The 15,844-nt window shown below is 35.2% G+C and overlaps 1 protein-coding gene across 3 annotated transcripts in view; it reads right to left on the reverse strand.

Annotated features, from left to right (window-relative positions):
- Window positions 1-958: 958 nt before the first annotated feature.
- Window positions 959-15,844, reverse strand: part of SF3B1 (splicing factor 3b subunit 1) — a 53,846-nt gene continuing 38,960 nt past the window's right edge. For 2 of the 3 annotated variants that reach the window (XM_024563709.4, XM_024563710.4), the window contains 19 exons: window positions 14,802-15,039; window positions 13,433-13,645; window positions 13,218-13,339; window positions 11,817-12,014; window positions 11,617-11,718; window positions 10,899-11,078; window positions 10,073-10,159; window positions 9,679-9,949; window positions 9,260-9,405; window positions 9,030-9,176; window positions 8,754-8,879; window positions 8,089-8,310; window positions 7,622-7,804; window positions 7,425-7,536; window positions 5,838-5,958; window positions 5,431-5,562; window positions 4,034-4,306; window positions 1,874-2,090; window positions 959-1,583 (listed from right to left, as the gene is read on the reverse strand). In XM_024563709.4, coding sequence (XP_024419477.1) covers window positions 1,425-1,583; window positions 1,874-2,090; window positions 4,034-4,306; window positions 5,431-5,562; window positions 5,838-5,958; window positions 7,425-7,536; window positions 7,622-7,804; window positions 8,089-8,310; window positions 8,754-8,879; window positions 9,030-9,176; window positions 9,260-9,405; window positions 9,679-9,949; window positions 10,073-10,159; window positions 10,899-11,078; window positions 11,617-11,718; window positions 11,817-12,014; window positions 13,218-13,339; window positions 13,433-13,645; window positions 14,802-15,039 — 3,249 coding nt within the window. In that variant the 3' untranslated portion in view covers window positions 959-1,424. Of the gene's footprint in view, window positions 1,584-1,873; window positions 2,091-4,033; window positions 4,307-5,430; window positions 5,563-5,837; window positions 5,959-6,356; window positions 6,427-7,424; window positions 7,537-7,621; window positions 7,805-8,088; window positions 8,311-8,753; window positions 8,880-9,029; window positions 9,177-9,259; window positions 9,406-9,678; window positions 9,950-10,072; window positions 10,160-10,898; window positions 11,079-11,616; window positions 11,719-11,816; window positions 12,015-13,217; window positions 13,340-13,432; window positions 13,646-14,801; window positions 15,040-15,844 lie in introns of those variants that run through there. The other variant, XR_008426202.2, reaches the window with a different exon arrangement.

The following is a 15,844-nucleotide window of genomic DNA, read 5'->3' on the forward strand; positions in this document are numbered from 1 at the left end:
GCTCAGTATCGATTTTGTAAGTCAGCCCATTACAAACTGTTTCTCGTGTAAGCCTTCACAACGAGAGGCCCTAAAGTGTTAGCAGTTCAAGGGACAAGTCTCCTGGTCCCAGCACAATTTTACTTACAGGGGCAGAGTCATCCTATGCACATGCTGCTGCAGAATCTCATTTCCCATTAGAGTTCACAGAAGTACTATCACTGGGAGACAAAACAAAATAGCCATGGTAGTAAAAGGACTAGAACTAATTAAGTCTTGGCCAGAAAATTAGGAAGAGCTAAAACATATACTTAAAATATTTGCCAAAAAATACTAAATGCTTGGTTCCTCTAGAATGGCATTTCAGTTTGACACCTACGCATCAGTTTATCTAAATAAGTGAAAAATCAAGCAAACAAACACTTTAGCTGCTGCAACTGCATATTGCAGCACACAAGTAGTATGTCACTAGATGTCTCTCCCCTTTTCCATTATACTGCCTTTCTTAAGGGCAAGGGGCAGGTCAAAGGCACCTTTGCATCCCCTACACTAAGCACAGTGGCTGGTACATGGCAGGTGCTCAGCAGGTACTATGGAATACGTTGTTGAGTAGTGGCTTTTAACATGGAAAAGAGCCAAAAGACTGTCTTACTCCAGTAGCATTACTTAGGTAGCCTCATTCCCAATAGGTAGAGAGCAGTTTTGAAATAGATACCTTTCCCATTTTCTAAACACAGACTCATCAAGAGTTGGACATGACTTGAATCACTTCCCTTAAACACATTCATAAAGCATTTTGAGAAATCCAGAGATGAAAGGCGCTATGTAAGTGCAAAATAATAATATTCAAGACAGTCCAGCAAAGGTAATCTATTTCCCACGGTGATGGAACGGTTGTGCTAGTTTGAGATGAACACCCCCCAAAGCTACTCTTCTCACTGTCATTATCAAGAGAACAATGAAATTTTGACAAAGACACCATCACTTTATATAGTTTAAATTCTGCTTTCTATAAACCAGGTGACAGAAAATGAAATTAAGCCACTTACTCTACACAAACCAATACTTTATCAAAGTTCTGCATTTTACAAGTCATGTTCAAAAAACACACACAAGTTAGCATTTTGTACACAAATGTTTATTTCTCAATTAAACATTCCCTTCAAACACAAGGAATGAATTCTAAATCTTCATAAAGATGAATTAAAAATGAAATTCCTCCAGTATAGTGTGTATAATCACTGTGTTCTTGGTCACTACTGGCATTTACTGTTTAACATCGAAAACAAAGACAGGTTATTTAAAAATCATGCTACTGGATTTCTAGCTCTTCCTCTATGACCAGTTCTACGCTGATCTGCAATGTTTAAAAGTTTACATCACCAAATTGAAGCAAGTTTAAAGTGTGAAATAGCTGTGCATTGAACACAAAATAAACAATAGAATTATAAGATATAGTCAAGTTCGTAACGAATATAGGTGTTCTTATCATCATTGTAGATTCTTGGGTAATGTGCTATGAGAGCATCCTGTGAACCAATGTAGATGGAGTTGTAAATTTTCCAATACACATCTCTGACCTTCCGGGCTGGGTGAAACAAACCCTGGAATAATGAAATGATTAAATTATTTCCATTTTCAAAGAACATACTAACCTTAACACAACGAACAGACAAACCTAAATGAATGATTCTTCCCTTTAAGACACAGACACAAAAAAGCAAACCCTCTCAACTGCACAAAACTGCAGTGAGCAAAGACAAATCTAACTCCCTCTTCCCCACAACTGTTTTCCCATATGGCACAATGTACCTTATTGAAAACTAGGAACAGTGACTTAATTCAACTAAATTACTTTTCTCATTGAGCAATCTTTTTGAAATCTTTAACCTACCTGTAAACAATACTGTAACATTCTACATGGTCCGATAGCAACTCTCAGGCCCTCCAGGGCTCCCATAACCGCCTGAATTACATGGGGTGATGTCTCAAACACATTGGGCCATACATAGTTCAACAAGTGATTCAGCGAGTCTTCACAACCAAATCCATAAACCCCAAGTGACATGTGCTGTACCACAGCACTAGCTGTCTGTCTGTGTACAAGGTCCCTGCAATGGGGGAAAAAAATCTCTTTGTTAAGATACAGCCTCAGTTTTCCAGGAAATATTTGCCAGCCCATTCAAAACTAAATTACAAATTCAGTGCATGGAAGAAGACAGTCATCCTCACACCTGGTATCTGATATAGAATGTCTTTAGAATGACAAATGGAAAAAAAAAAATTAATGATTTTACTTGGGAACTTTTAATGACTCAAACCTCATTATGGCTCAAAAATAAGCTATGGTTTTCTAGTAAACTTTTCTAGTAAACTTTTGAAAGGAATATGATTAAAAGAGCCCCGTGCAGTGTACATTTTAGCATGTTACTAAAGTTACATGACTCTTAACATATGAATGATTAACAGGAATATCTCATTTTAAACTCTATAAACTGAAAATATTTAAAAGTAAATCAACAGTGGTACACAACAGATAACTAAATCATTGTAAAATTAAAACCCTGCCCTCGTTTACTTTAAGTTTCATTCAAGAACACAATTGGGGCACAGCAAGAGAAAGACCAATCATTTTCTTCAAACCTACAAAAAGAAGAACGATCTCCCATGTCAACTGAATTTATGCTTATGATAAAAAATCATTGAATTATTCATTTCATAATTACTCAACTGAGTGTAAACATCAGATAATGGGTTTGTGATGAGTATAAAAATAAGCTGATGCTCTTTGCCCTCAAAGGTAGTACTAGTACCTTAAAAATCAATACTTTTTCTTAATATCCTTAGTTCTCTTATTTTATTAAGCTTTATAACAAGGCAGTATTCATCAATAAATGTCCCAACTAAAGTATTGTTTCTTTTCTAATTTTTGATGGCTTTATCACCCTCAACTACTTGGTACATACAACCTAATTTTTAGCTGCAGGTCACACACATCGGTGACTGCACGATGACGTGCAGACACTGAAGAATATGGAGTAAGTATGATTTACTCCCACTTTACTGGGCTCCAGCTGGGCAAGCTTTTATAGAACGTGATTCTTATTCTGCCCCCATGCCTTTACAAGTTACTTGTGGTAACCTGTTGAGTGCTGTTAAGTCTCCATTTTGAAAGATCACTAATGAGTGACTTGAATCTGTAAACAGAATGGGCTCTAATTTGACTAACTTATTTTTCCTTGAAAATAGAGGCAATGAAACAGTCCCTTCCCTTACTACTTGAACCTTGAACTCTCCATGTTCTTTAGTTACTTTTTGTTTAAAAACTGTTAGTCTACAGCACAGGTGGCAAACACAAGGCCCTCCACCTTGTTTTATCCAGGCCAGCATCTTGTTTCTACCCAGTGGCAGCGCCAAGCTCCTTGCCTCTAGGTAAAGAGTAGTTACATTTATACAGTCCTAAAATTACATTCAGCCCTTTGAAGGCAAGCGTGAGGCTGATGTGGCCCCAGGTGAAAATGAGTTGGACACCCCTGGTCTAGATGGTTAAAGGTATTAGGAACCTACTGTCAAATAATTCAAGCAGTAGTGTATCAATGGGCCACCATGTGAATAATTTGGAGCATCCAATAGGAACAATGAGGCTCTGACAGGCTATGTTCAGTAGTTCAAAACCTAACAGAAATCTGCTTCATCTGCAGGAACAAAAGCTAAAAAAAATCAGGTCTCTTTGCCACACCACTAAGCTCATGCTCATCATCTTCTCTAATTATTACTTGACTTTAATTTTTAAAACAGAAGTTATCAAATTACTGGTTTTCAAAATATATGTAGCATGATAGATATAAAAGGAAATTTAAAAGGGGAGGGGCACTTGTAGCATATATTATTTGAAGATAACAACAGTCGTATTTATAGCTTCCTAAAAATTCAAGCCAGCATTCCCTGCATTAACAGCATCACAACAAATAGGTCACATAATACTTATTCCCATAAATTCTAAAATAGAGCAAGAATTATAACTATTTTCTTACATTTCATTGAAGTCACTTACCTGTCCATTAAAGCATCCTCAAGTAATGGTGTCACAGCATAAATGTAGTCCTTTCCCATTTCACCAATATATTCAAACAAGAAGGAAAGTGATTTTAACACTCCATTTTGAACATTCAGTTCAGGAACTCTGTATTCATTCATTAAGGCAGGTAGTACTGTGAAGGGTGAACACGTTTCAGCAACAATAGCTATTGCTACAGTGGTACAAACTCTGTTCTGCCTTTCCTGAACTTTGAGGTTGTTTAAAAGTGTAGCCAATACATCATGAGGGCTGAAAAAAATAAATGTCAGCACACTGTTAGATTATAAGTCTATACTTTTTTTCAGAAGGAAAAGAAAAAAATGCAAAGAAATGAAAGCTTATTTTAAGTAATCACTGGGAACCTAGTAATTTTAGGATAAAATATAATACTTTCAAGTCACTAGCATTGTTTCTACTTAAGAACTTTGTTTAAATTAAAATGTCCATTTTAAAGACAAAATTCAAATGACTTCACTTTCAAACGTAATTTTGAGTCTTCAGTAAATTTTCCTGAAATATAAAAAAATTTACTTAAATGTTTAGATTATTTGCATGTTCAAACTATGGCCACTAGAGAGGAAACCTATGGTAGCACCCAAACTGAGGTCTCCATGCCACCACACACAGAGTCTACTTTCCTTTTCCTATCTCCCTCTCACACAGCTTCACTACATCTCCTCTCCCTCTTTCAGCATTATTTTACCACAAACTTAAAGGGATACAGGGGCTAAACATTACCACAACAGCTATTCATTGTGAATTTGAGTACATTAATGCTAAGTAAATATTAGTGCTACCAAAAAGGGTGGTAGGAAGACTTCGTCTAATTAATCTGACTTTAGTTATGTTTTACTACTTGAAAATATTTTGTTATTAAGCCATATGTGCATATAGTATCTCATTTTTTTCACAATGAGTGTAGTTTGGGTCTGAGTAGAAGCAAATAACCATAGACTTATTCATATAATAATTCAGTTGTATGTGGATTAATTTTTTTAAATATGTTAAATACACATAAAACACTAACATGAGACTTGAATTACGCTGATTTTTACATTAAGGATTGGCCTTAATATTTCAAGCAATATCCTAAAAAGGACCAACAAAAACTTGAGATTATCTTGGGAATGATAGTTTCCCTCTCTGAAAATGTCTGGTGTGATTAAATGAAATTCAGAAACCTCCCATCTATTTTATGAAATTTAAAATTTAAGAAAACATTTCAGTAACTGAAGATCAGCGGTTAAATGAAGTGCTTTCACAACTGCTTTATTCACACCATGCCTTGGAAGAAATTTCTACAGAAATAGAAGCATTTTTCAAAACCACAGTGGGTTTACTACAAAGGATATATGGAAGTAAATAGTACTCACCCAATGGCCTTTGCAATATAACCAAATGTGTTGACTGTGGCTCTACGAATAGCTTTTTTGTGAGCTTTTAAGAGCTCTAAAAGCTCAAAGCAAATCCTCATCCATTCCCTTGCTGATACATATTCAGCTCCCCTAATTTAAGAAGAAAAAAGAGTTAATTTTTTGTGACAGTAAGTTTTAAAAGGCAAATTCAGTTCTCAAAACACAACCAACTCACTTTAAGCATTAAATAAAAATATTGCCACCCACCCATTCCCATCCAAATTGAAATTTCACCAAAAATATTAATAATGGATAACATGACCATATATACTTACACTAGCAACATTAAACAAACTTGAAACGTAAATAAAAAGTGGTTAAATATGAAAACCAATAATGCTTATGAAAATATTTGATCTGCTTACCTGTCAGCAATACGTCCCACAAGATCAATACAATTCTCCTGTACTTTTTCATGCCTGTTCTTGAGGATGGGAGTGAGTCTAGGCAGCAGATCTTTAATTGGTGGGGTCATCTTATGCATACCTATTTAATAGAAGCCAACACACTATCAATTAACATTTGAACTGCAACCTTTGTTCATTTTACCTTTTAATTAGCAATGTAATATATGTAACTAGGCATAAATATACACTTACAGCTGCCTACTCAAAGAAAAAGCCCCAGATTCTGACCATACTTAGGACTGTTATTAACTTTTTATTAACAACTTCTGATTATGCATAGAAATGAAAGAAATTAGTGAAGTGATTTAAAGAATGATGGATATCCAACAACAAAAAAAGCTTCATTTGGTTCTGAAATGTATTTGTACACTGACATTTAAATATGGGGACAGCTTATGTTCCGGCCATACACAACAATGTAAGCCAGAGGTAGACATGTAAATTAAAGTAAAATTTTCCAGAAAAGGGCCCCCTTACCCTTTAACTGCAAAACAAACAGATCTCCAGTCTCCCTGCAATGCAGGGCATACTTGGATGGTATTTACACCTATGAAGAGAGAAAAAAGGAGGCAGCTGGCAGGGGCTCTTGCTCTAACTAGAATTGCTTGCTCTGATGCTCTCTCCATTGTTTTTCCCATGTTTCCCTGACCAACAGTATGGTTTACAACTTCCTGCAAACTATAGCCCCACAAGAGGCCAAGTAACTAATTTTGGGACAAATAGTGACCTTTAAGTGTAGAGGACAGGGCTGAATCGGGGCTTTATGTAAATGCAATGGTTCAAAGATCTCTTATATTGCATAAAAACCCCTTACTAAAAGGAAAGAGTGGCTATCACAGCCAGCTATTTATTATGACCTCCTGCTAGGTTATTCCCACCCCTCTAACCACTTAAGTTGTTCTTTTTCAACAGTCATGTTCAATTACAATGAAGGATTAAATACAAGAGACCATTTGTTTGTTTCATCATAACCACCTTAAACAATAAATAAAAGCTTTGTTCTCCATACCTAAGAGCATTTGTAATATCCTTGCTTTTATTTTGCGTTAGAAAACTGAATGGACAGTTTTAAAGAACTGGATATAAATAAAAACAAGATAAGTTGAGCAATTCACTTTTCTCCCTGGTTATGTTCCTAAAACTTGAGAAAGCAAACAGAAAAACCTGCTATAATCACTCATTAATTCAAGGGTGAATAAACATATATTTTGTCCTAAAACTAAATTAAAACTTCAGAGTTGTTCCTCTGTCCCTGAACATATTTCAGATAAGACACTTTTTGAGTTGTGACTGCTCCTACCTCTCTTGCAGGTCCTAAACTTGCCCTCTTTTCTCTTTTAAAGTACACTATATACGGGTTTTGGGAAATAAAAAAGTAAGACTGTTAGGACATCCCCTGACTTAACTGTAATTTTGAAGTACTTAAGAAAAAGTATCAGAAAATATTACTCAACTGCTAACTATGATTCTATATTTTACCTGAAGAAAAAATTTATGTTACAAACCAAAACAAAAAAATTCTTACATGACCAGCAAATTCCATACCTATTACATTTACAATGGCCTTCAGTGCTCCAAGAATGCTTCCCAATACTTCAGGGTACTCTTCACCCAAATACTCATACAAAACAACACCCAAGTGCCCCATCAACTTTTCCTGTAATAAAAGATTTAATGTTAAAAGGTTACCACTCACATTAAACTCTCTGGTAAAGAATTAAGAATCTGGTATCAAAATTTACCTCCTGACAAGTCTTCATGACAACAGCAGTACGAGAGATCAAGTCAGCTGCCTGTTGCCTAACTTTTGCTGATTTGTTATTTAAACGCCACAAAACCGTACCACAGATCTGAGGCAAGTAAGGCTTAACTCGTTTGCCAAGAGCATTGACCACTGTGCCAAACCCGTTCAACATTACTGAGTCCTAGAAAACAAAACAAACAAAAAACCCCCACTACATTAAATTCTTAAAAACTACATTCATTGGGAACTAGAATGACAGGTTGAAATATACTCATATTCAGTTTTTCAACAAAATAAAATCTAAAAACTTGTGGTAGAAGAGTATTTCCTCATAGCTAAGAGGACAGCATCGGCATTTAAAAGATTATTCCCAAGTCAACTAATATTTAGTGGTATTTGCTTGAAAAGTAACATGTTTTTACAATATGAAAGTCATTGGCAACATGTCCTAATTAGTATCATTACCTCTGTAGTCTGCTCTTGGAAAGCATAAAGAATACCATCAATCAGTTGTTCTTCAAGTTTATGATCAATATCTGCTGCTCCCAAGTTGCCCATAATTTTTTCAATTGTTTCCATCACCATTTTTCTGTACTGTTCAGCTTCATCTTTCAGATCATCCACAATCCTGGATATAATTTCTGCTGCACCTACTTTGTTTGCCAATTCCACAGTAGTATCAACTAACTAATAAAGGTAAAAACACAACGGAATTCATTGTTTTTCAAAGAAAACAGACATCATAAAAAACAAAAATTCTAAAAATATTATTCAGCTAGTAAGCATGCTGAGAACAATCAACTCCTATTTTTAAAATCTTAAAGAGAAAAGTAACCAAAAAATTTCAAATTTGAGTCTAAGTCAAAGTGATTTAAGGTACAATTATATTCATACTTAGATCATACATTTCATTTACTAGACAAAGACATCAATTCATAGTGGGGCATGTATCCCTGAATGCAAAATCAAAATGGAAATTAATTGACTAAGACCCATCTCCTTTCACAGTCAAGCATTATTATACAAACCATGAGGTAATCAGCACAAAAAATAACATGTAACATGCATTTAACTGACTAAAGAATTAGTTAAAAGGACTTTTGAAAATATTTTTTATAATAAAAACTTACCTGTCGGTAATTTCTTCTATCTAAAGCCATTCTGTGTTGCCAGAAGTGTTTAAAAAAAGGAGGAAGGATCTCTGTTTTGATGTAGTTTGCTTCTACACCATCTGTTCCACAACACTGCTTTACCACCTAAAAGGTTAAAAAGGAATAATTGTAAACACAATCCTGGTTTAATAGACAAAGATTTTTTTAAGGCTTTAAAAATTTTCTTTGATCTATAAAACACACCCGATTTAGATTAACAAATGTAGAATAACAACAACAATTTGGGACAATTACCTTCAGCACAATTTTCTTCATTTCTTCATCAGGAGATTGGAATTCTCTAATAAGGATTAACATCACTTCTCTAGTATAGTAGTTGGCATATTCTGCATCCATGAGAGGAATAAGATACCCAATAGCCTTTAAAAAGGCAGCCAGACCCTATTTAAAATAAACATATATATATTTAGTAAATTGGATTTAAGTTGCCTGAGCTTCAAAAAAAATCTAATTGGTGGATCTACCTTTCCTCTGTGTTGGCGGATACCTTTCCATAGAGGCTTTAACACAGAATCAAAAGATTCAATACCATAAGGAGTTGCTGCTTCAGCCAAGGCAGCAATGGCCAAAGCACTAATGGTCCGAACTTTCTGCTGCTCATCCACAAGACCTAGAAAACCAAATATAGGTTTTAACTAACCAACAACATCACCTAATTTGCACATCATCCAGAGTCTAACAATGTAATCTAATTGCAGAATCTGTTCACATTAGACAATATTAGGCAAAACCCATAATAAACCACAGCGCATTAATACTACAAACCCCATCGTAAGCTATATGATGTTTATGTAGTTAAAGCCCTTCCATTTATCTCTCCAAATCAGTAGCCCAAATTTCAGGACACCTGGCTTATAAAAGACAAAGTTATGTATCAACTTACCGTGTTCAATGATTTCAACTAAACTTCTCAGATGTGGCAAGATGGCACAGCCCATAAGAATAGCTATCTGCTGTACAATCTTAATACCAGTGTGTCTTGCTTGCCAAGACTTCTTGCTTTTGCAAACAGCTTTTAAGAAAGGCAATAAAGAAGGAATGCCCAGGGCAGAAGCTACAACAGCAAAAGCTCTGGCTGTTGTATTACGAACATATTCATCCATGTTATCTATATCAGGTCTCATGGTAGAGATCATAGTAGCCAGACCAGCAGCCTAAAGAGTCAAGTAAAAAGGACAGTCATGAGTTAGTAACATTAACCTTCAACCATTTCCTTGTATAATCAAATAATCCCATCAACAGATACAAAACTTTCTCTAGAAATATAATGCAAATACCTTTGCCAAATTAGAAATAATCTCTCGGCCTTCCACTCTAGCATAGTAATCTTCATCAATCAACAATGGTTCAATGACCACAAGGATCTGAAAAAGGAGTACAATTTTCACACCAGTTATTGATGCTATCTCATGTAACAGAAATATATATAGAAAAAGTTGTATTATAACATGTCATTTATGTAATCTAAAAATACAAATATACAAAAATTCATTTTATTACAAAAATTTCTAATTACCAGGACAAACTTGTTAAGGGACAAATTAAGAATTTTAACTGCAATTTCAAATACCATATAAAGATGAAAATTTGGGAGAACTGTTAACTATGCAGACTACCAGTTAATATTTTGTTTAAAAAATTATGCATCTATCTACACCTTATAATTCTAATCCATAATTGCCACTAGCGGGAAAAAAAAGTCCTTAACACTAAATGGCAGCATGCATACATTCACAAATTTTCTCATCCTTATCTAGTACCAATACAGCAAATGAAAAAATGAGTAACATGAGCCCATTATAATAAAGAGCAAAATGTTACATATATATATATATATATATATACACACACACAAATTTGCTTATGTGTGATGCAAGCCTGCATAAAGAAAAAGGTCTGGGAAGACACGTGAATTTAACATTGATAACTGAGTGTCTTGCAAGCAGGTAAAACTGCCTTTTTATTGTGAATGTATAGTAACAGTTACTACTTTATTAGAATTTTTAAACTGCACAAATACATAAGTTGGTAAAAAAAAAATCCACTAATTCCTTTCCTATTAAAAATATCAAACCTTAGAAACACTACTTGAGAATAACAAACCTTGTGCACATAGGGTCGAACTAAGTCATCAAGTTTGTATAATATTCTATCAATAACTTTGACAAGTAAATGACGTTCCTGATCCTCAAGTGTAGGAGACATCAATAGAGGAAGAATCTGATTAAACAAAGGACCAGCTCCAAATTCACGAGCTTTATCAGTAATCTGACGTAATGCAGCCTGGGGGAAAAAGAATAAAGGGTGTATTTCTTTGTAATTAAGCTTTTGGAACAAGCAATGATTTTCTGTAACATTTAGTGTAAATTTTACAGACATTTTACACAGGGTAGCTAAGTTCATTCCCATCAAAATTACTCTAAAGCTTGAATTCATGTGACAGAAGTTCATGTGTCAGTTAAAAAAAGGCAACAGACCATGGAGCTACTGGGGTTATAAAACTCCTTAACTCCCTCTAAAGACTGCCCATCTCCAAGCCACAAGCCACATGTGATACTATTACAATTCCTCAGGGAATTCCACTAATTAACTTAAGAGCCTTAGGCATGTTTTAAAGGACTTAAGGACAGAAAAGAGAATCTTATTTTTCAACATTCCTATTAGCAAAAAACTCCTTGACTAAAAAGCCTAAGTCCTTCATATTACATATCTTTTTTCCCCCTCATACTATGCACTTGGTAAAACTGAAGAGGTTAATTATATATTTCTAAACATAAAATTACAATCAGTATCACAATCTCATGAACCAGTATTTACTTACCTTTCTCATTGGAGGTGTTCCATTCTTAATTTTTAAAAGCAACTTCATTATCTTTCTCTCTTTCTGCTCTTCTGGACTAAGTGTTGATTCATCAACATCAACCTAACAGAATAAAAAGAAAATAATTTAAAGGTAGGTTGAGGCATTATGATTTGTAATTCCTAAATGAAATGTTATTTTATTCTGCTATTATCACTTACCAAGAGTTTATCGAAGTACTGAATATCATCAGGTTTTAAAAATGGAAGATTTCCGGATGGTTGGTCATTAACGCTTTTCATAGTTCTGTCTTCAGTTTGCATGTGGAAACCAGTCATACCACCCAAAGGTGTTGGAGTTGCTGTCAGCTTTCGAGCTGGAGTTCGAATAGGAACATAGCCAGCTGGAGGAGGGAGTACCTAATACAGTTAAAAGACAGTTTAGGATTTTCGTATCTTGATAAACTAAGAAATAATGAATATTTGCACTTAAAATATTTTACAGTTTATTAGCTAGGAAGCTTTTTGCTTGGAGACAGGAATTACCATCAATCCCAGTTTTCTATCTTGATTATAAGTTTAAAATATATGACAAACATTCGTATTTCTCATCCGCTAATAAAATTTAAGTATAAAAGTAGTGGAAAAATTAGGATAATGAAGCAGGTTATAAAATTCTTACCACTTTCAAACAATCTACATAAACATGTTGGCTTTATTTTCATAATAAAATAAAAACTGCATAAATCTCTGTACCAAAGAGTAAATCTTAGTATTTAAGTTGCTTCACAAAAACCAGTTAAATGCATACAAACTAAACCCAAAGTATTTACCAAAGTCCTATAAAATACACATCATTTAAGTAAGTAAAAAAAAATCCCTGAAGAGTCACTAAGGAGGATTTTTCTCTCTTGTCAATACTAAGGAAATCAATGACTGCAATTGAGAACACACTCAGGCAGTCAACAGTAAGCATAAAGTGTCTATAAACCACAGCTTTATGTGGAAGCTACAAGAAGTTATAAAGCAGAAATTCATGGATACTTGAAGCAAATTATGTTACTACAAAACTAGGAAGAGGAAAAAAATATACAAACTTAAAAATCAATAGGCACTTGCAGGAAGGGCTCTGTAAAGGCCATCAGATGGCTTAGGTCCCAGCCCTGGTTATGACAAGACCATCCATATGCCCAGGCTACCTTCACACTAATAAAGAGAGAATATTCTTTCTGTTCACTGGCAACCCATGAACTTATTAAATACACAAAGTCTTGTGAGGCACCAAGTTAAATAACCATTAACTTGAAGTAAGCTTGCTCCCGGGACTGATAAACTGAAGCAGCAGCTATCTCATACCCACAAGGGAACATCTCTCAAAGTACATGGCCCTAGAAGTCCTTGAGATTTTTCACCTTCCAAAAGTGATAAAAAGCTTCATGTCATTTAGTTTTCATTCCTATTATGTTTTGAAACATAAATATACTTGGAAATAACTAAAAGAGTGGAATGACAGGAATAAATCAAGGCAAGGCCAGCACAAACTGGACTTGTAAATTTCTTGAAAGGTATTTAAAATAAAATTTGTATCCTAAAACCCAACACAGTCATATTCCATGTTATTACCTTATATCCTTCTGGGAACATAGCATCTAACTCTTCATCAGAAAGTGGGCGATTTCTCTCATCAATTTCTCTCTCCCACCGCCAAGCCTGAAGCTGTTCAGGGGTCATACTCATTATGTGACCTACCGAAAAAACAAATTTCTGTAACAATCTATAGGGCAAGTATTTATCATTACACAGGTCCTTAGGATACAAGACAGTTACAGAGTTAATACCTGGAGTTGGGGTAGCCATGTTCATGGCTGGTGTGCCAATTGGTGTCTTTCCAGGGGTCAGAACAGGAGTGCTTCCACCCATCTGACTAGCTGGTGTTTCATCCCAACGTGACTTTCTTTTACTGGCTCCAGGAGTGGGTGTTTCACCAATTGAATCTCCACCTCGATCTGTTCGAGGTGTCTCAGCCCATCCACTTCCATGCCCAGGAGTATCTTTAAAGAGAAAAAGTAAGTAAGCCTAAAATTTTACCCACTGTCAAAAATTCACTTTTTATTCTTAAACAGCTAACATACCCAAACTGATCAAGTTCAAAAACAGGATATTCCTAAAATGGAGGCCCATTTTAGGTTTAAATGTTTCATATTTATCCCTTCTTCACTATTTTGTTTCTTTTCAACTGATTACAGAAACAATACACAGCAAACATTAAGAACAGAAAAACAAAGTATTTTTGTAACCACCCATAATATCAGAACTCAGCCATTTTACGTCTCTTGAGCCACTTTTCATTTCTCCACACAGTTGAGACCGCTCTGCACGTACAATTCTATACTGCTTCTTTCATTCACTACATGTTAAGTGATCTCCCTGTATTACTGAAAATTCTCCCGGCTGGTGTGGCTCAGTGGATTGAATGCTGGCCTATGAACCAAACAAAGGGCCGCCAGTTTGATTCCCAGTCAGGGCACATGCCTGGGTTGCAGGGCCAGGTACCCAGTAGGGGGTGCGTGAGGGGCAACCACACGTTGATATTTCTCTCCCTTTTTCTCCCTCCCTTTCCCTCTCTCTAAAAATAAATGATCTTTTAAAAAATTTATAAAATTCTAATATAGCAGATGTCCTATTAAATCTTAACTTGATACAGCTCTCATAAAAACAGCTTTAAATGGTTTACACAAAAAATAATTTAGACAAATTTATACTGACATAAAGTAAAACAGTTTACCAAGGGTTGGGAGGAAACAAACATAGGGAGTTATTATTTTATGGGTATAGTGTTTCTGTTTGGGATGATGAAATAGTGGTGATAGCTGCACAACACTGTGAATGTACTTAATGCCATTGAATTGTACACTTAAAACGGTTAATATGGTAAGTTTCATATTGTGTGTATTTTACTACAATAAAAAAACAAGGTTATGATGATCTACAAACTTTACTTCCTAATGTTTTTACTAAAATAAATTTTAAACCTCTTCAAGAAGGGAAAAGAATTAGTCATGTGATCTGCTCAGTTCTTTGTCCCTAATGCAGCTGATTATTTGCCTATCTAGCCAGGATTAGGAAGAACAGACTTCAGCCTATAAATATACCACTCATCAAGTCAACATTTCACCCAAACATATGCCCAGACTCCATTACAAGTACCTCTTTCTGTTTTGGGGGTCTCATCCCATCTGTTTTTACGAGCACTGGAAGTTGCACCTCCGTGGCCTGGTGTCGCATGACCTGGTGTATCACCCCGTCCAGGAGTAGCAGCTCCCGCTGGTGTGTGACTAGGTGTAGGGTCCCATATTTTTGAGCCTGGGGTTGCTCCAGGAGTCTCACTTCCCTTTGCACGACCTGGTGTCTCATCCCATCTTAAAGAAGGTGTATGTCCAGGGGTCTTAACAGAACAAACGCATTTTTATTCCACACATCTATATACCTACATAAATATAACTGGAAAGCTTCTGTTAAAAAACTTTAAATGTGATCTCACGTCTATGTGGAATCTAATGAATAAAATAAAACAGAAACAGACTCACAGAAACAGAACAGACTGACAGCTCTAAGAGGTGAGGGTTAGGGGGCTGGGTGAAAAAGGGTGAAGGGATGAAGCAAAAACAAAAACTCATAGACACAGGTAACAGTATGGTGATTACCAGAGGGGAAGGGGAGTGGGGGCAGGTAGAAGAGGGTAAAGGGGAGATAAATGGTGACAGAAGGCGGCTTGATTGTGAGTGGTGAACACACAATATACAGATGATGTGTTATAGAATTGTATACCTGAAACCTGTATCACTTTATTAACCAATGTTACTCAAATAAGTTCAATAAAAACTAAAAAAAAAAATTTAAACAAATAAATGCTTTAGTTCTGTTCCTTATAATTAAGTTAGATTGGATTACTCTAAGAGATTCCTACTTTCTCGAAAATATGTTTATAACTAAACACAACTTAAAAGTTTCAAATTTGGAGCAGTAAAGAAGCCCTAGTTTTTAAAAAATTTTATTTTGAGTATGAATCTTAGCTTTGGCATTATTAGTTCTATAACTTTAGGAAAGTCACTAAGGTTTCCCTGTATAAATCTGTAATCAAAGAATTTAAGCTTTAGTCATACCACTAGTTCTCAAACTGGGGGCTTAGAGACATGCCCATTGAGAGTTCTCACTATTTTTGCATTTTTGTTCAATTCTGTGTTTGATTA

The sequence above is a fragment of the Desmodus rotundus genome, chromosome 2 (assembly GCF_022682495.2).
Source record: "Desmodus rotundus isolate HL8 chromosome 2, HLdesRot8A.1, whole genome shotgun sequence".
In the NCBI taxonomy this organism is placed as follows: Eukaryota; Metazoa; Chordata; class Mammalia; order Chiroptera; family Phyllostomidae; genus Desmodus; species Desmodus rotundus.